The 20,145-nt window shown below is 51.0% G+C and overlaps 1 protein-coding gene across 5 annotated transcripts in view; it reads left to right on the forward strand.

Annotated features, from left to right (window-relative positions):
* ZFAT (zinc finger and AT-hook domain containing) overlaps window positions 1–13,528 on the forward strand; it is a 240,286-nt gene extending 226,758 nt beyond the window's left edge. For all 5 annotated transcript variants that reach the window (XR_001883776.1, XM_017863814.1, XM_017863816.1 and 2 more), the window contains one exon: window positions 12,596–13,528. Coding sequence is in view for 4 of the 5 variants with exons in the window: in XM_017863814.1 (XP_017719303.1) it covers window positions 12,596–12,835 (240 nt within the window). In the remaining variant the exon portion in view is untranslated. The remainder of the gene's footprint in view (window positions 1–12,595) is intronic.
* Window positions 13,529–20,145: the final 6,617 nt, after the last annotated feature.

The following is a 20,145-nucleotide window of genomic DNA, read 5'->3' on the forward strand; positions in this document are numbered from 1 at the left end:
AGAACTATAATAAAAATAATAATAAAAAAATAACGATGTGGTCAGGTGCCTTCTCCTAAGCATGGTGTCCACTCTGGGTGCACCAGCCGCAAGCACAGGCTGAGAGCACGTTGTGACTTGAGGGTGAGGCCGCTCATGTGAGCAGCATTGCTGATGCTGCAGTGCTTTCCTAAAGAAAATGAAGTGCAGTCTTCCCCCGCTGGAAACAGCAGTTGTATTTCTAGAAGAATGCAGCACACAGACTGTACTCTGTGTCTATACAGGAAACAGTTAGGTTCTAGGTTCAGAGCATCATAAATAAGGTTGTTGCTATTGTTTATTTTTACCTTGTGACTGTTTGGGGGAAAAATTTGGAAGTCATGGTGAGAACAGAACAGTTATTGGTTGTGAGGGACATCCTGACGCATTGTTGCCCACACCTGCAGCTTTCAGAAAGATCTCTACAGGGGATGGAGGGTTCTGCTGCTGAGGTGCACTGGCTTCAGGCATGGTGGAGGAGGAGAGCTCTAGGTAGGCGGGGACAGCAGGGCAGACAGGAGGCCAAGCGACCGGCTTGCGTTTCTTCTCCAGGCCCTCTGAGGGAGGTATGTGAGAGGGCGGCGGGGAGGCAGGACTTGCCTCTCAGACTTCTGAAAGGGTGGGAATTCCTGCTTTATGGACTTTACCAGGAAGGGGTAAAGGGCAGACTCTCCTGTTAATTCCAGTGTCCATCCTGAGGAAGAATCCAGCGTGATGGTCTTGGAGCAGCTATTTGCATAACTTTAGCAATGGGGAGTTGGTTATGTCAATTCCAGACAGCAGCCCACTGTATTCTGTAGCCTCTCTGTCAGCCCTGGCCCCCACCAGAACCAGCAGTACATCTTATGACCCCTCATGTGACAGCCCCTTGTGTATTTGAAGGCACAGGACATCCTTTGGGCCCTGCATCTTCTGTTCTCTAGATCATGTACCTCCAAGTACCCCAGCCATTTTTTTTCTAGAACTGCTCAGCCTTCTTGGAATATTGACTGAGTCTTTAGTCCTCTTCATGGTTGAGCCCAGGCATGGACTCCAGGGGAGGTCTGAAGCCGATGGCAGTTGGAAGAGATTAGGATGGGACTTTGTCCCTCTTTTCGGTGTACTCTAAGCTGCCTTTACAGTGGCCGCGCTCACCATTCACTCACCTTGATCTTGGTGCCACCTCAAACCCCTGCATCTCTTTTACATGTACTACTCTCAGATTCTGTGCCTCCCATCTGTGTGTGTGATATTAGGTGGTAAACTGAGGCACAGACTTTTGTGCTGATCCCCATAACTAAGAAGTTGCTTAAGGGCTCTTGTGGTCAGACCTAGAGTGAGAAACAGCGTGGCCTGGACAGGGTAGCTCTGTGGGGAGGGGAGGACTGGAGCGCTCTGGCCTGCGTTTCGTGGTGGAGCCGACTGGTCCCGCAATGCTTTGGACGTGGAGTGTGTGTGAGAGCAGAGTCTGGGCTGATGCCTAAGCCTTTTGGTTTGAGAAGAGGGTGGATGGTGGTGCCTTCTACCAAGAAGAGGACAGAGGAGGGAGGAGCAGGTTGGGTTGGCAGAAAGTGACTAGTTCCATTTTGTCTTCGTTAATTTAGAAATGACTATTTGACACCCACATGGATATGTCTAGTAGGAAATATGCTATGCACATTTGAATTTCAGGGGAAGGGTTTGGTCTAGACATACACTGGGGAGTTATCAGCCTGAAGTCAGTATTTGAAGCCATGAGCCTGGCTGAGATGATGGAAGGAGGGGATGTGGAGAGAGAAGAGCCTCCTGGGGCTGAACTCCGGGGCCCTGTGCCACTTAGAGGTCCAGAAGCAGAGACAGATGCGGCAGAGATGGAGAGGGAGCAGCCAGGGAGGAGGGAGGATGCTGAGGAGGGAGCTGCACTGTGGGGCAAGTGAAGAAAATGGCCCAGAAGAGGAGCAAGGGAGGGCTGGAGGCTGCAGAGGCTGCAGAGGCTGAGCAAGGAGCAGACTGAGCTGTGAGGGTTGGGCTGGGCCAGGGTTGCAGTCACTGCACTCTGGAAGAGGGCAGGCCGGGGGAGCACTGGGCCTAAGAGCCTCCTAGAATGGGTTGAGGAGGATGGGCACAGCTCAGATAGACTATAGAGGGTCCTCTGCCGGTCCCCATCACTACACCCTCTTGCCATGTTCAGGCCTGTCCTCTTCACGGGATAGCGGGCTGTCCCTGTTCTCCCTACCTCCAGGCTTTCTGCTTCCTCTTCCACATAGGCCCCTCCTACACCTCAGGGGAGTGAGCTTGGGGGTCTGATCAGGTCTCTGCTGTCTAATAGAGAGGCACCAATTAATTTCAGAGTAAAACTAAAATTCCTGTAAGATCCTTCATGATCTGGGTCCTGATGGTCTCTCTAGTCTTTTTTCTTTCCTCTTTGTTTCATCTGTTCCCCCTGTATACACCCTACCCCTGCCCTACCCCTGCACTTGTGCTGTGCTCTGGGCTATACTGAATTTCACTGCTGCTCTGGCTATACTGAATTTCGTTGCATCTTGTTCTGTGCTCTGGCTCTACTGAATTTCATCGCATCTTGTTCTGTGCTCTGGCTATACTGAATTTCATTGCATCTGTCCAGCCCTTGGGCTGTTGCTACACCCTTTCTTCTGCCTGGTGCTTTCCCCCATCTCTTTATACCTCCTCCCATTCTTCAGACTCCTAGGAATCCCACAGTGTTCCAGACCAGGACCATCATCTTCAGGAAACCATTCCTGGCCACCGGCAGCTTCCCACCCCACCTTCCCCCGAGCCTGGCAACCCAGGACAAGCCCCCTGTCCTTTTCTCCCCTGGACTGCAGCCTGTTGGGGGCAGGGACTGTGTCTGGCCTCATGGTTCTGTTTCCAGCCTCCACCAGAGCATCTGACACATGCTAAATTCTCAGTGGACAGACAGAAGAGAGAGCCCAGAAGTTGTCTGAAGTATATATGGGAATTGAGCACATGAGAAATGTGACACTCCAAAGCAGAGGATGGGTGGCTTTCAGAGATGGCTTATTCAACAAATGGCCCACCTCTTAACGGTGTCTAAACACAGAGGCCACCTCGATTCGTCTTGCAAATCAGGTGCTGATGTTATGTAACTGCATGTTCCTAACTCCACCCAAGAAAAGTGACAGCTTTCCAGTCTAGCAGCTCAGCACAAGCACTGGCCTTTCACACCTGTTCCCCATGTTAGCCTTGTTTTCTATCCATCTTCTGCTTTCTGAGTCACTTCTGGCCCCAGAAAACCAACCTACCCATCTGCCAACTTCATTAGCAAAGAAAAGGCCGCTGAATGCTCAGCATGGGGGCGCTGTTTACCTGTACGAAGGCCCCACTGAGCAGCGTCTGGAAGTCCCCCTGGAACTGGAACTGCAGTGCCTGAGCTGCCCTGCTTGGGGTTTTTTGCATTCGCTCTCTAACTAACACTCTCTTATTCCTGTGGTTGCTGAGTATGGAGGTCAAGTCCTGGTGGGGCATCTTCCCTCCTCTTCAGCTGTGCCTCATCTGGTGGTAATTTGAGCGAGACCTCCACTCTGCACTCTTTATCCCAGTGATTCATTCGAGAAGCAGCATTCACTGTCACCATTGTGCCGAGAAGGCGAGGGAGAGCACGACGCAGGTTGCGCCTCCTCAGAGCGGCATAAAGTGCTAGCTGGGATCCAGTGCCGCTGGTGTATAACAGGAGTCAGTACAGCGTTGTATGGGGGCACTGGCGGAGCCTCCTGGAGGAGAGGGCATGGACCTGAGTTCTCAAGGGCAAGAAGGGATCTTTGGGAAAAGATGGTGGACCAGCACAGTTGGAAGTTCAGAGGCGAGAAAGCATGTGTGTTCAGTCACCAAAATTGAGTGTGGGGGAAGGAGTCAGGCAGGGAGGGCCTTGCCTGTCCAACAGGGGAGCTTGCACTTTGTTTTGAAGGTTACAGGAAGCCATGAATATTATAGAGAAGGCTGTGGGCTTTGGAGGTTTTTGACTTGGTTTCAAATTCCAGAATCACCTGTTACTACTTGAGGGCTCACATCAACTCTCTGAGCCACCCCTTCTTCTTAAAGGGATGTGATGGGAATCCCCTCTACCCTGCCTTCCTTAGGGCTCCATGAGAATTACAGGAGGTATGGGATCCACAAACACTCTGTAAACTGGGAGGGGCCGACCTGTTCAGGTCATTATGAGAAGTGACTATAAACCAGGGGGCAAGTAGTGTCACAGGCTACAGAAGAGAAAGAAGGAAAGGAAACGTGAGCGAGGAGAGATTTCTTCTACCTATTAGGCCTTTGTTGAGATTTAAAGATGGAGATACCCCAGTGTAGCGACGGACACAAAGCCATGCCCATACCCACATGCATGTACACACACATATCACATCCACATATGTGCACAATATTCATGTACACACACAACCATAAACCTCCACATACGCATGGATATCCACGTAGACATGTGCAAATATATGGACACATACAGACCCATTATACATGCACATTGTACAATGCACCACATGGGACCACACCACCTGCACACCACAATACGGGAGGGTGGAACAACAATGCACGGGCCCAATGTTCCTGCACACAGGCATGCATGTGTACATAGCAAACCCTCACACACGCCCCTCACCCCTGTGCACACTGCCTACGTCTAGCCTTCGATTGGCTCCTGTCTGCATCACTGCCTCTCCCATGCCTGATCTCATCAAGTCCTGCCCATCATGGTGCTCACTGCATTCTCTGTGGTGATGATCTTGACAGTGGCTGTGTTCTCCTCGGGGCTTTCTGTGTTCTGTCCGCCTCCCCTGAAGCCCGGAAGGCTGGATCTGGATCTGGGGCTGCCTCCCAGCAGGTTCTGAGAACTGATCCTGAGAACAATAGGAGTGCCAACAAGAGGAGAAGAAATTGTGGCTTATCTGTTCATTTCCTGAGCCGCAGCCCCAGGTGCCTTCCCTTTCAAGGACATTAATGACATCTGCGAGAAGGCTGTTCTCCAAGACATGGTTTAATAAATAGGGACCTGATTCAATTTATTTAAAAATGGATTTGAAACTTGAAGGATGCCTGAAGCGAAACAACCTCCTGGTGGTGGTGGCGATGGTGGCAGAGATGACGGTGGGGTTTCTTTCCCCTGAAAAACATAAAGCATGATTCCTGTCCTAAAGAGACCCCCAGCTGGAATTCCCGAAGTGAAGGCAGTTCATCTTCCTCCCAGTGCCTGACGGAGAGCACAGGCTTGTGGGAGGGCACTGGGAATGTGGGCAGCATCTAAGGGCAGCTGCACTGGCGGCAGCTTTGTTTCAAAGGGATTCAAACCCAGTAAGAGGTTAACTGATGCCATCCCACTGTCATTGTGGTTTTTCATTTTAGGGCCATCGGGGGTTTTATTTTAAATTCCTTTATTCTTCACTTATTTGTGTGTTGGGAGCTAAGTTCAAATAATTTGGTAGGTTTTGCATGGTCTGATAAAACCCTGGAAATTCCAATACCCTGTCATGACTGAACAGGCAGGCGGCCCGAGCCCCTCTGCACAGGCACGTGGGGAACTCGCGCCCCAGGAGGTTCTTCACACTGTGTTTTGAAAGCTGTGATGCCAATTTGTGTTGTTTTATCATTTTCCGCCAGTAGTTTTAAAAATTGTTACTTTAAATAGCCAGCTACTAAGAACATTTTCCCTTTCTCGTTGCCGCCTCTGTGGGATTCAGCCATGAGATTCAGCTCTCTCTCCTCTTAATGAGTCTTTGTTTGTCATATTTTGATGTCCTTGAATGTGTCCTGGGGCGGTTTCAATGTCCTGGGGAGGGGTGTTGGTGCAGCCTCTGACACAGAAGGAACTATGTTAGGGGACTGGGTTTCAGAGGCTGTGGGCCAGGTTATACACTAAGGTCAAGTGTCCCCATGGGCTGCTGCCTTCCCCACAATCTTCCTGTTTGGCAAGACACCTCCCCATCAGTGTCAAGAATTCCAGAAAACGTGTGTCAGGTGAGAAGGGGTTGCCCTTCCTGCCTCAGCCAGCCTCCAGGCATTTTTAAGAACATGTTTCCCAGGCAGAGGGTACTTTGACAGAGGAGTCCATCAGTGCCTTCTCATTAGAGAGGAAAGAGAGGTATGAAAAAAGACTGTGCTAGGGTCAAATGCAGGAGGCCAGTGGGAGAATCAAGAAGATTGTGCGGACTCTGACACTGCTTCCTCCTGCTTGGCCAAGCCCAGAGCTGTGCACAGTGGCCTGGCTGCTGCGACCATCAGGCTCAGAGGCCTGGGGGAGAAGGGGGGAAGCAACCATGTAACTCCCCAGGACCCTCCCCAGAACCCCCCAGGGCAGCTTGTCATCCTCCCTTGTGTCTCCCCTCCTCTAAAGCTGGGACACTAAGACTTCTTAGGGTGCTGTGAAGACTAAGTACCTAATACACGTAAACTCTTCACACAGCACCTGATCCACAACAAGTACTTCTTATCATTCCAGATTGTAGTCTCCGAGCCCTAGGTCTGTCCAGATGATGATGTCTCCATCGTCATCAGCATTGTGTGTTTACTGCTTTCTTCGTTCATCCAGGGATGTTCCCAGCTACTCTGGAAGCTGAGGCGGGAGGAACTCTTAAGCTGTGATTGCATCACTTTACTCCAGCCTGGGTGACAGGGTGAAACCTTGTCTCAAAATAATAATAATCATTATGGCTATTATAAATAATATTGTTATTCCGGGGAAAATCTACTTGGCGTTCGCCCTTGCCCAGGTGCCATGCTGAACATTCTGACTGTGTTCTTCCAGTAACCAAAGTGCTTTGTGGCTTGTTGTGAAGTTGCCTCGTGCAGGCTGGGGAATTTTGCAGACCAGAAGTCAAAAAATCTGTGCTCTATTTCCAACACTGTGGCCCTGGGCAGTTGATTTTCTCTGAGCCTTGACTTCCCTTCCATAGAATAAGGTGATGAGACCTTTGGGACTTTTGGAGCCAAAAGAGACTCTCCTCCATAGACAGTGCACCATCTTCCCTACTTTCACATCATCTGGGGGGCTCCTGCCAGACAGAGTTTGAACCAAGGGCAGGCAGTTTGCACCAACCTAAATCACCATCACCCACTATGTGCCTACCAAGAGGGTGGCACTGGGCTGGGTACGGAGGAACCAGTGCTGTACTTGCTTCTGGGGAGATCTGTGCAGAGACAGACTGTAAAAACCTTTGTGCACTGTCTTCTCAGGGCACCCTTGGAGCACTGTGGGAGCAATGCAGGACCCACCTTCCTTAAGGAGGGTTTCCTGAGCTAGAGGAACTTCTGGGATTTTCTTAAATGTTGGGGGAAGAAAGCTTAACCTGAGAGGAATGGGTTTTACAAAGGAAGTGAGGAGAGGAGCTAGAGGAGAAGGAGAAGGCAGAACAGGCAGGGGAGTAGAAAAAAAGCAAGATAATGAGGCAGCCAGAGCCATGCCTGCTGCATGGCACACAGCGGAGTATCCATCGACGTTTGCTGGATGAATGGATAATGACGGGTTAAAGCCAAGGAAGACATGGGGTCTCAAGGGGAAGCTGCCCTTCAGCATGAAGAGAGCCCAGCAAAGTTCCGGTCCTGACAGTGATCTTGTCCGGACTCCAGAATGCTGGAGACAGCAGAACAGCAGAACGCAGTGCCTGATTCAGTGAATAATCTGTGCATCCCAGGGGTGAAGGGTTTCTATCAGGCTCTCTATGCTGCTGCTAATTTATCTGATAGACGTGTTAGATACAGCATTTGGGGGAAATGGAGTACTCATCTCGGGATAAGGACCCTGTGAACGCCATATTGTGGCAAAGAACAATTTTAAGCCTGTGCTAATAGATTAAGCTACTAGAGTGATTATTTTGAACAAAGAGAGTGGTGGAGAGTTCTACAGCCAGCCTGAGACTAATCAGGAGGAGTAAAGAGTGATAATTTAATCATATCAACTCATAACATGGGATACTAATAGTCACTGTCACACTACACCAGCTGAAGGAGGTCTCTGAACCACACAGACCAAGTTCCAGCTTTTGCTACTTTCTGGCTGTTTGACCTTACAGAAGTCACCAGGCCAGGAGGAGCTTCAGTGTCCCCATTTGTAAAGTGGGAACACAAATGCCCAAGGCACAAGACATTGTGTGTGAAGAATCGGGACAAGGCGTGGGAGAATGTTCAGTAAACTGCAAGTGGCTGGGTGGATATTGGGTGCCATGGGAGCCAGGAAGGAGGCGCGTGATTTGTAAACACTGCCTAAAAGCAAACAGAGTGTGATCGTATACCACGAAATGCACAAAGGGGTGCACTCTGCAGAAAGCCTTATGAACCCCTTCTGTAAAGCAACTCCTTCATCCCCTCTACACGTTAGCTTCTTGTGACATGGACATCTGTGTGGGCAGCGTCTGCAGGGCCAGCAGCGCCACTCGTGAACACTGGGGAGAGTGTAAAGGAGGCCCACCAGCAGGCTGCAGGGAACCTTCAGGAACTCGGCATGTCTTGGACGTTCAGTAACACGACAGGGCAACAGCATGCCTCCCTGTCACATTTGTGCACACCGGGAAGCCTGCTCTTTGCAGGACTTGTGAAATACACATTACCATTGCCTCCGTTGCTTTTTCTGGTGAATGAAGCCCAGAGGATGATGCTGGGAAACTTTTTTGTACTCTGATAATTAGCAGTGGGTGAATTTCGAGGGGCTTCTGTTGGACAAACCCTGGAGGCTGAAAATTGAAAAACCAAAACAAAATAAATGGAGAAAGGTTATCTTTAAATAGATTTAATACTTAGAAAAGATACTGCGGGCAAATAAATGTAAATATTTAGAGGGATAATGAGAGAGGCATACTTCTCAGAAAGTCTTCTCACATTAGGCAAGTTTGGATTCATAAATGTCACAGATTGGATGACGCAGGGCCCTTCTTTGAAAACCTTGAGTGCCTTCCTTTGTAAAATAAAGGCTCAATCTCTCAGCTCATGACCAAGGCTTTTCATGATCCGCCTGTGAACTTCGTTTCAGGCCTCACCTACTGCTTCTCCCCCAAATGCCTTCTCTCCTGTGACTTTTGCGCAGCTCTGTTCTTGCATTGTTTGACAGACATCCCTGAATGCTTCTCACTTGCAGACAGAGGTATGATCTGGAGCTCAGTAGTGGTGGCTGGAGTCTGGCTCACCCGGGAGTGAAAGTGCCTGGGGGGTCAGAGAAGAAGTCAAGGTGGGAGACCCAGGAATCCTCCAGGCTTTGTGATGGGCAGGAGAAGAGCAGTGAGCGGCCCTGCAGTCTGGGAGGGGCGCGGAACAGAGCCCAGTGCTGGGGAGGAGAGTGGTGAAAGCAGTGAAGAGAGCATCTCATGCCAGGTGGTAGAGAGGGCTCTGGAAGGGTGAAAACGGGACTCTGCCCAGTGGGTTTGGTGACTGGGAGGTGGCCGGTGGCCTTGGCAGGACTGTAGGGCACATACCTTTTCTTTGCTCACTCTCTTCTCTTGCCCGTGATGTCTTTTCCCACCACAGACCCTCTGTGGCCAATGCCACCTTCCAAGAAGTGGTCCCAGGCATTGCTGCTGCAGAGTTATTAACACATCGTTTGCCTTCAGGTTAGGTACGCTGGCCTCCTCTGCGGCGTCTATGGGCAGCAGCCATTTCCAGGCCAGCGAGGGACCTCCTGTTTCCTTCTGGTTGGTCCTAAGAACTTGGAGTGTGTCTCCTGTGCTGCCAGGGGACAGGAGGCTGCAGCCTATCCTCCTAAAAGGCCTGGCCCTGGCATGGTTCTCCTTGTCCTTGGCAGTGACTTCAGCCACTGTCCATACTTGGGCATTGTGGTGTTAGTGTTTTTAAAGGGTGAGAGTTTTTAGCCAGTGGAAAATTTCCATCAATGAAGGAGTCACTGTCCTCTTTAGGGTTAGCTTTGGTGGCAGTCACTGTGTCCACAGAATGGTGCCATGACCCAGATCCTGTGTTAAAACTCATGGATGGGTTTGTCTCCTGTATTGTATGTGGTCTGTTTACCCGGAGTGTGGAGGGCTTGTTTGCACATGTGAGGCCCTGGGGACCTGGGTGTAAACCATTCCCATCCCCTCACCATTTCCTTTGTGTGGCATTTACTGACAGGTAAGAGGAGAAAAGATTAGCTGCGTGTTGCCTCCCCTTTCCCAGTCTTCTGTCAGGTTCTCTCTTGCAAAGTGAAATAAATTAATATTTACTTCTAAAATCCTGGTTCATGGTATATTTTCCCAGTTAAATGAAATTGAAACAAATGGGAAAAGATGAAAAAACAGATCTCGGTTTACTCTAAAAAAACAAATCAGTCTAAATGTATTGATAGTTTCCACTCAGAATAGCTCTCCAGCTCCAGGTGAATTCTATCAGTCCAAATCAAAAGTTCCTTCCAATCCATAATGTTAGAACCTCTGGAGCCCACCCCGGAGGAACCTTTTCCATTTTTCTCTCTGAATTAAACATGACCCACCTGTTGACACGGCCCTTCTCACTCGCAGAGACAGGAATAATCACAGGGTTAGGATGAGACCCTCCAAGCCAGTTGGGCCCTCCCCAGAGAGAGCGCAGAGTCAGAAGAGGCGGGGAGCGGGAGGCCACCCAATGCCAATTGCAGGCCAGGAAAGGACCCGGACATGTCGTGAGTGGGACCTCATGGAGGCTGCCCGAGCACACTTGCTGCTCCCTACACCTCCTGGGAGTCATTGCTCCCCGATCTGCCAGGAGCCCATCCCTATGCCTCCCCTGGGACCCCAACACCGGCATAGGCTGCCCGGCAGGAGCCCAGCTACTCCATAGCACAGTCATTCACTGTGCCCTGTGCCTGCACCATGAGACTCGGCTTCCTCAGAGGACTGTGGTTTTCTAGTGCCCAGCGTGGCATCTGACACCTAGTGGATCATCAGTCAGCGAATACGGAGCGTATGCTGTGCGCCAGGCAATCAGCTTGGCTCTGCAGAAACAGTTGTGACCAGGCAGACATGGTCCTGCCCTTGTGGAGCTTGCAGTCTACTGGTAGCTGGTAAGGTGACAGAAGTTCTGTAGAGTGAAAGAATGAGTGATTGACATGTTAGAATACCTTCCAGGCAGCAGCAGGTATTTAAGAAAGTGTGGTCGAGGCTGGGCACAGTGGCTCATGCCTGTAATCCCAGCACTTTAGGAGGCCAAGGCGAGTGGATCACTTGAGCTCAGGAGTTCAAGACCAGCCTGCGTAATGTGGAGAAACCCTTTTTCTATCAAAAATACAAAAATTAATTAGGTGTGATGGCATATGCCTATAGTACCAGCTACTTGGGAGGCTGAGGCAGGAGGATGGCTTGAGCCCAGGAGGCGGAGGATGCAGTGAGCTGAGATCGCACCACTGTACTCCAGCCTGGGCAACAGAGTCAGACCTTGTCTCTAAAAAAAAAGAAAAAAAAAGTGGTTGAATGAGCGAATGAATGAAGGAATTGAAAGGTCGGTGCTGTTATTGAGCACCCACTTTGCATATAGAATCTCTTTCCATTCTCCCAGGAATCCTCTGGAGAACACATTTTAGTCACTGTTTTACAGATGAGTAGACTGAAGGTTGTGGGCAAAAGTGTCTTGTCCAGGTCTCATAGCTTAGAAATGGTGGAACTGATGTGCGAAGCCCCGTCAGTGCAGCACAAAGCACATGCTCTCTCCACCTTGGCATTCAGACTTACCTGCAAATGAATGGGTGTCCCTGACACCCCTCTGTAAGTCTGAAGGCTCTCTTATCCTCCAGCTAAATAACTCCAGGCCCCTTTGCTTTCCTCTTGTGTCTGTTTTCTAATCCTTCACTCATTTTTGCAGCTCTGAGATCTCAATTCCCTGTCTTTTGTTTCTCATCTCAAGATCAAAGACAGTTGTTATTTAAAAGCAGCCCAGAGCTGGCAGCATGAGGGATGTGGGGTATTAGCACCAGCTGGCATTTGGATCTTGCCTGGAATCTGGCAGCTTGGCACTCCAGAGAAAGGCCTGGCCGTAGAATCCATGAGGTCCCATCCCCTGACTGATACCCAGAAGACTCCTGTCCAGCCCTGTGGCAGTGAGTTTCTACCAGCAGGCCTTCCCCCAAATAGTTCAGGCATTAGTGTTGCTGGACGGAGGACACCTGGGGAAGATCAGGCCTGCCGGGCCTTTGCTGCTTCCTAGTGTGATACAGATCTTCACACAGAGGCAAGCTCCCTGAGTGTGGAAACATAGCCCAGGATGGACCTCATGCCTTTATCACTGCCAGATGGACTGGCTATAAATTTCCAGGAGCACCCCCCAACCGCTACTCCTGACACTTGCAGTAAATAACTCCCACAAGGCCTTCCAGCCCTCCTTCTCTAGGTAGCCCCACACCTCCTGGAAGCAGCTTGGCATCAGGAAACAACCTTGGACTCTGGGTTTGAACTTGGGTTCCACCATTTGCCACAGCTGGGAACCTGACCACGTTGCCCTATATTGCTGAACCTCATTCTGATCATCTGTAAAATGGGCATGAGAGCACGCACAGCCTTGTAGAAAGGATCGGTGGAGAATGGACATGCTACCACAGTGCACTGGTTGCTCCTAAGCTGTAGTGGTGACTCGGTTGTTACGCTGGACCGGGAAGTAGGCGCGGTGTGACCTTTCTCTTGCCCTTCTCCCACAGGTCACCGAGGAGGAGCCCAGCTCCAACCATACCGTCATGATCCAGGAGACAGTCCAGCAAGCGTCCGTGGAGCTTGCTGAGCAGCACCACCTGGTGGTGTCCTCCGACGACGTGGAGGGCATTGAGACGGTGACTGTCTACACGCAGGGCGGGGAGGCCTCAGAGTTCATCGTCTACGTGCAGGAGGCCATGCAGCCTGTGGAGGAGCAGGCTGTGGAGCAGCCGGCCCAGGAACTCTAGAGGACATGTGGCATCGGATGGCCACAGAGTGGGGCTGCCAGGCTCTGCAGGCACCCAGGGTGGGGAGGCCGCCCTTCCTGCCCGACCCACGGAATGGTGCTCTCCTTTGCCCTCCCTGCCCGGCAGCCTGATGGGACTCTCCTAGTCCAACTTGGGGTGGGCAAGGCAGTCAGCATCACCAGCAACACCACAGGACCCTGTCCCCAGCATAGACACACACCCCCTGACCCTTACCATCTGCTTCCTGAAAGATTTCAGCGTCAGCTCCCCTATACACCCCCCCACACCTTCACCCCTTGCTTCAGGGTTCAAACAGAGAGTCCCAGTGCCCCTCAGCATCTTCCCTGAATCACAGCCCCAGCTCCTTAACCCCCATCTAGGTGCCAAATGTTCATCTGCAGCTGCTCTGCAGCCTGGTGAGAGGGAGACAGCCATCGCGTAAAAAGTGACCTTACGGGTTTTTAATCACTGCTGAGTGGGGTGGGGGTAGTGGGATTGTCCTGGCTTTGTCGACAAAGTCCCACTTCCCTGAGTATCGAGTGCCCTTGTTATCAAGTGAGGTAAATTCACCCCGTCACAGGGTCTCGCCCTACCATCCTGGAATTATTTCGCTTTTAAGATAAATGCACTATTTCACTGTTCGCCTCCCTTTCTAAGGAGGTGAGGTGGATGGAATAAAAACAGTTCCTGTCTAATGCTTTGGTTCCTCAGGCGGGATGGCTTACATTTCCGCTTCCCAAGTTGAAATCTTGAATTTGGGGCTGACCCAGAAGGACCCCATCCAAACCCAGGCCCTTAAAATGCAGACGATGAGGCTCTTTCCTCTGCGTTGAGGTTTGCTTTGGAAACTTTTTGAGGTTAATGATCTCACCTTCCATTTCCTGGCAACCAGCATTTGATTTGTTGCCAGCCAAGAAGTGGCAGTGCCCTCTTCTCCACTGTGTATTTGGTAGGAGCAATGCACTGACCATCAAAGGCGTCATAACACAGGACTATGTGACCAAGGTTTCTAGTCAGGGTGCTCCACATAGATGCCATACGTTTGGAACTCCTGCTCTGTGCACAGCATTGTGGGGGCATTGACTTGAGTCCTGCTATACCCAGCCCAGCCCTGGGGTGTCTTGACATTTTCAGCGTCTGACACCCTGAGGTCAAGGTTTGCTTCCTCCAAGAACCCTTTCTTGCAATGAAATCCGATGCAAGTTTAGAAGCAAATAAAAGAGTACCCGCCCTGTTGAAGAGGGCAGAGTTTACTTGGCCCTCCCTGTTACTAGCCCTCTCACCTCACCCCAGCAGGGCCTGAGGGCACCTCCTGGGAGAAGCTTAAAAGCTGCTGCTCTGATTCAGGTAGGACAGTGACTCCTTGCCTTAAGCAAGGAAGAGGGGGAACGCTGCTGGCTTAGGATGAGTTAGGGAAAGCTTCACGGTGGAGGTGACCTGTGATAGGGCCTGGGAACCTAGATGGGCTTTGTACCTCCAGGGATTGGGGTGGGAGGGAGCGAGAAAGGAATTCCAAAGAAGAGTCACAGTGCCCCCTGGGGCGGGCAGTGTGGGAGGTGAACTTAAACCATGAGCATTTGTGTTTGTCTGGGGGCAACTCGAAAGGGAAGGGCGGAAAGATCAGCAGAAGCCAGATCCTAGAAGAGCAGGGCTGCGAAATGGTGGATGTGGATTTTACCCTGTCAGCTGTGGGGCAGGCAGTAGCATTTGATAGAGGAGGGGAAGGGCGAGGAGGTCAGGGTGGTTCTCCAGAATGAAACATCTTGCCCATGCATCGGCGTGGTCTGTGGTGAGATGGGTGAGTGCCCAGCTCGCAGGCAGAGGACCTGGGCTCCAACCCTGCTCTGTCACTTATCCACGTGACCTTGCCATGCCACCACACCTCTCAGCCTTAGTTTACCCATCTCTGAAATGGGTCTGAGGATAATCGCTGACTCCTGATGATTAAGACGATTAAATGAGTGAAGCCCTGAAGCTGTTAGAAGTGTCCTGGCCCACACTCTGGAAATATCACAGATTGCTTGTATTCCTGGCATGGGGGTCTTACACATGAGTATCCCTCAGACTCCTCCCTCAAAGGCATAAGATAGCGGGAGAGGGGGGCCATGAAGGTGACCTGGGAGGACTCCCAGGGTGTGCTCCGTGCTCTGAGCAGCCTGAGTGCGGAGCCTGCCCTGCCTGGGCACACAGACCCTGTGTACTTCCCTTCCCTTCCCGTCTCCTTGGATTACGAGGAAATGCAGAAAGCTGAGGTGAGACATTGCCAGTGGTCCTGGCTGACCAGGCCTGGTGGGTGTGTGGGTGGGGCAGGCAGGAGGCCTGGTTCTCCACGGTTCTTTCCTGGGGAGCTGATGCTGGGCTCAGAGGGGAAGCTTTCAAAGCCAGGGGTCCATTCATGTGACTGTGAGATGGAGCTTCTCACTGCTCCCGACCCCCTTGGCTGTTGTTTTTGGGTGCTTTTTGACCCCAGGTGTTTTTTTGTGTCAGGCAAGGTGAAAGCTTGTGCTAAAAGGCTGAATTCTCTACCTCTCTGTTTTAGAATGTGTGTTAAGTACTTACTGTGTGCCAGATACCATACGAGGCCCTTTCATGGGCATCTTCCTATTCAGACTTCCTGTCCACCTGTGTCTTCCTAAGACTGAACACTGGCCCTTCTGTGTTGGGATTATGGGTGTTCGCATCACAGCAACCCAGGGAGTTTGGTGCTATTGTTAGAATTTTACTGATGGGAACTGTTAGCACAGGGAGGGTTAGTAACTTGCTCGAGGTCACACAGGAAGTGGCAGAACCAGGAATTGAGCTCAAGCAATATCTGCACTCATAACCAACGTGCCTTCTGCCAACTCTTCTCTTGCTTTTACAGCTGAGAAGACGGTGGCTCAGTAAGTAACCTGTTTTGGGGGGCACTTGAGGCTAGGAAGGGATGCGTGTGGGACTTGAACGCAGGTATGAAGTTCTTGTTCCCCCAGGTACTTTTTACCCTCCCTGTGCCGTCCTGTTTCTCTGTCTGTCAGCCCTGACACCAGGAAGGCAGTGCAGGACCAGGACATGGAGGACAGAGGCGAGGTGCCAGATTGACTACAGGGAGCTGAAGCCCAGGGCCATGTGGCCAAGTGTGAGCAGAAGTCATTGCAAGGACAAGAGACCGACCGAGGGCTGGCCCAAGGTCAGAGACAGGGTGGAGGCACGAGATGGGGACCAGCCCAGAGTGCTCTGTAATGCTTGGGCTGGGGAGGAGGCCAAGGCAGCATTCAACTGGCCTTGCCCTGGAAGAGCCCTGGCACCTCCCACAGACGCACCTTCACAGATGACAGCCACCTCACACATGGATGGGCTTTGCCTCTGTCGTGTGGACAGGCCTCCAGGCTCACATCTACTGAGAGAAGGGGAGAAGGGCAGTTTTTGAATTAAAGAGCTGAAGCCCAGGCAAGACAGACCTGGCCCAACCTCACTCTCAGCAGGTGTGTCAGTTTGGGCAGGCTGGACCACCTCTCCCCCATTAGCAATGGGGTTGATAAGATAACAATTGCTGCAAGGCACAGATGCTCCGTGTACATCAGGGACTTGCAAAGAACTTTCTGTTCATTGGGTATTTGCTTCTCAGGACAGCATTGGGAAGGGTGGGTGTTCTCACCCGGTGCATAGATGGAGAAGTTTATCAAATAACCGTAGTGTTAGAATTACTGGGAAAATGTTTGTGATGTGCTCAGCACAGTCACCGAGGTGGAGGAGAGGCTCCACTTCATAGCGCTCAAACATGAACATGGCCTTGCAACCTGGCTGTGCAACAGCAAGTTTGAGATGCGTTAGTTGCTCTGAGTTTCGCATCTTTGACGAGACAGGGACTCGTATAACCTGTATCTATGGGGCTAATTTGACAAATTAATTTTTCTTGTAATAAGTATTTAAAATTCATTCACTCTTGTCACTGATGCTTTTCCCCTCGTTCTTCAGTTCCATCTTTCAAGGCTGCAGAAAAAAAGACCATTTGATTCCAAATCCATCCCACCACTCCACCCCTTTTAAAGTTCAAAATGGGCCGGGCGCGGTGGCTCAAGCCTGTAATCCCAGCACTTTGGGAGGCCGAGGCGGGCGGATCACAAGGTCAGGAGATCGAGACCATCCTGGCTAACACGGTGAAACCCCGTCTCTACTAAAAAAATACAAAAAACTAGCCGGGCGAGGTGGCAGGCGCCTGTAGTCCCAGTTACTCGGGAGGCTGAGGCAGGAGAATGGCGTAAACCCGGGAGGCGGAGTTTGCAGTGAGCTGAGATCTGGCCACTGCACTCCAGCCTGGGTGACAGAGCGAGACTCCTTCTCAAAAAATAAATAAATAAATAAATAAATAAAGTTCAAAATGAACTGTCCATCCTGCCCTTGGGTGAAATCCAGGATTCCATCAGTCTCCCCACAGTGGGAATAGTTTTAGGTCATAGTGGGAAATCTTTGGCAATCAATTAACTAGACTAATACTCTGCTGGAGGAAAGGGGAAAAGTGCTGAGGGGGAGACTTAATTTGCCATGCATCACAAAATATTCCAAGTACATGATTTTCAAGTCAGCTCAGCCCTTCTCTTAGCCATGACGGGGACATGTTTGGGTTTGATTTTAAAAATTCTAATCTATCACTGTCACCATTCCTGCTGCAATTTAAGGCTTCGGTGGTTTGTGGTAGATAACAGTTGTTATACTTCCTGCAGGCTAAGAAGGCAGTGATGGTTTGGTTTATTAACTATCACAAAGTAGACAAAAGGGAGAAGAAAGGTCTATGTAGACAGAAGAAGGCTGTGTCAGGCCAGAGGCCACGGGGGAACCAGACTGGAGAGGGGCCCCAGCTGCCTCACCTCTTCCATTCTGCACCTCTTTCCTGAGCATCTCCCATAGAGAGATGGCCCAGACAGCAGCCCTGACCCCAGGGGATTGTCATGGCCCAGGTGAAACTGATAAAGGAGGTGCAAGTGACAGAACTGCCTGCAGTGAACACTTAGGTCACATGCAGGTGCCTTGAGGGCAGTTGGCCTCAAGAGACAGATTCTGCAGGGCCTGGGGGAAGGGTGCTCACCCAGCTTCTGTCCTGTGTAGATCATAGCATTATTGACTGTAATAATTAATAGAGTCCGCCCAGTCCAGGCGTTTCTAGAAGCCTATCAGCTGGCACTCTGTAAAGAAGAAGTGTGGATAATCCCAGCACTTTGGGAGGCCAAGACGGGTGGATCACAAGGGCAGGAGTTCGAGACCAGCCTGACCAACATGGTGAAGCCTTGTCGCTACTAAAAATACAAAAATTAGCCAGGGGTCCTGGTGGCAAACCTGTAATCCCAGCTACTCAGGAGGCTGAAGCAGGAGAATCCCAGGAGGCGGAGGTTGCAGTGAGCTGAGATCACACCACTGTACTATAGCCTGGGCGACAGAGCGAGACTCCGTCTCAAAAAAAAAAAAAGAAAAACAGAAGTGTGGATATGTTGTGAGCAACTGAATTGTGGCCGTGTCAGGTCAGAATCCCGGGTTGGAGTCATCAGTTCACCCCTTAAGAGCTGGGAACATCGCATGTTCTCTGAGCCTCAGTTTTTCCATTTCTAAAATGGGGGTCACAGTAGCACTTTCCTCATCAAATTGCTGTGAGGCTTTGATAAGATGATGCATACCAGTTTTCTGGCCTGTGCAGGCATCCAAGGAGGGTTAATTCTTATAGTCCTTGTGAGTATTGCCATCATATGTATTCTATAGTAATCATATTGGATGCATGAGTGGCAGAACAACCTGGAGGCCGAGTTCCCTTGCAGGAACCCCAGAGGCTGGGGGAGCCTGGAAGGGGCTTCTGCATTTGCAGTGTTCAAGAGTGACGGTCAGAGAGCGACGTGAATGCAGAGCAGAGACTACGAAACAAGACCAGAAGACCAGGGCCGGCGGGACTGAGGGAGACAGTCATACTGCTTCATTTCACAGGTGAGCAAACTGAGGCTCTAAGAGGGAAAGGGGTTCCCTTGATGGCACAGGGCAAGTGACTCTCTGAGACACTCCTGCTTGGCCCCATTAGTGAGGCGTGTGTCTTCAAGGTCTGAGATTCCTGCCGCAGTCCCAGGAAGGCTTGTTCCTGGTGCTCTACCCTCTGAGAGCACCCTCCATCCTGGCTGTTGCTGACTCACTGCCCAGACCTTTTGGAGAGACACCTGGGAAGGGGTCATTGCAAATCCACCCCCACTGCAAGGACAAGCCCCTCCCATTGGGGGGGGGTCGCTCGGAGCAGGTGCAGCCGTCAGTGAGAAGCAGTAGCAGTCACTTCACATCCTGAGCCCACTCTGTCCTCCCTTCAGTGTGATTCAGACACCACGTGTCTGCAGTGTTGGGAGCTCTGGCAGCCTGCAGAGGGAAGGGACCCTAAGCCTTGGACCCTATCGGGCCAGAAGTCCACCTGGCCCACCAGAACTTTAAAAGCTGTCCCAAAGTGCCTTGTTTATTTGTGGTAAGCAAAGATTTTCTTGGAGTATCTAGAAACCTAAAGCTATTTGTTCCCTCTGTTCTTCCCCTTATCTATCCCTGACCTTCTCTGTAAGTCTCTAAAGTGGGAGGTTGATACTGACCTACCAGTAGAGGGGAAGACTGTATGAGAAACACACATAATCACACTGGCAGAGGATGCATGCCTGACCTGGAGCAGCCACTAGCATCCCACTCCTGGTGACAGAGCCATTTCTCAAACGGGGGCTGATCACATGGAGGGCTAGAGCACCTGCTCCCCTCATGCGGCATCCCCAATCCACACTGCTCGGCTCCCTAGGTAACACAATGTTTGCTGCATCTCTAGAATTTAACATGTCTCCTGGAGGTATTTTCACGTAGCCAAAATCTACAGGTTGAGTGCAGTGTAACTGGGAGATTTTCTTTGACCGAAGCCCTAGGAACTGTCAGGCGCCTTAAGTGTGCAGAGGGTAATCCCACTCCCTGCAGGCCAGACAGAAGGACGAAGAGGACCAAGGTACACACTCCGCCTTTTGTGTTCAGGTCAGGTCCATTAACAGTGTTTATTCTGCCCTCATGATGCCTGGATTCCAGAGGCTCAAAAGATAAGGCTTGTACCAGTCACAGACATTCCTCCAAATCCTAGATGACAAGGAGGACTGGAGGAGGTTGTGGTTGGGAGAATGTTCTGGGCTAAGGGGAGCAGGGAGGAGGAGAGTCCCACAGACGTTGGAAGCTAATGTACTGGGCACGTCTGCCAAGAACCCTGGATCTGAACAGCAGCTCTTAACTCTGTAGGGCTGCTTAGCTCTTTGCAGGCTCTGATGACAGCCATCGACCTACTCCCCAGA

Source organism: Rhinopithecus bieti, unplaced genomic scaffold, assembly GCF_001698545.2.
Source record: "Rhinopithecus bieti isolate Rb0 unplaced genomic scaffold, ASM169854v2 scaffold_72501, whole genome shotgun sequence".
Classification (NCBI taxonomy): domain Eukaryota; kingdom Metazoa; phylum Chordata; class Mammalia; order Primates; family Cercopithecidae; genus Rhinopithecus; species Rhinopithecus bieti.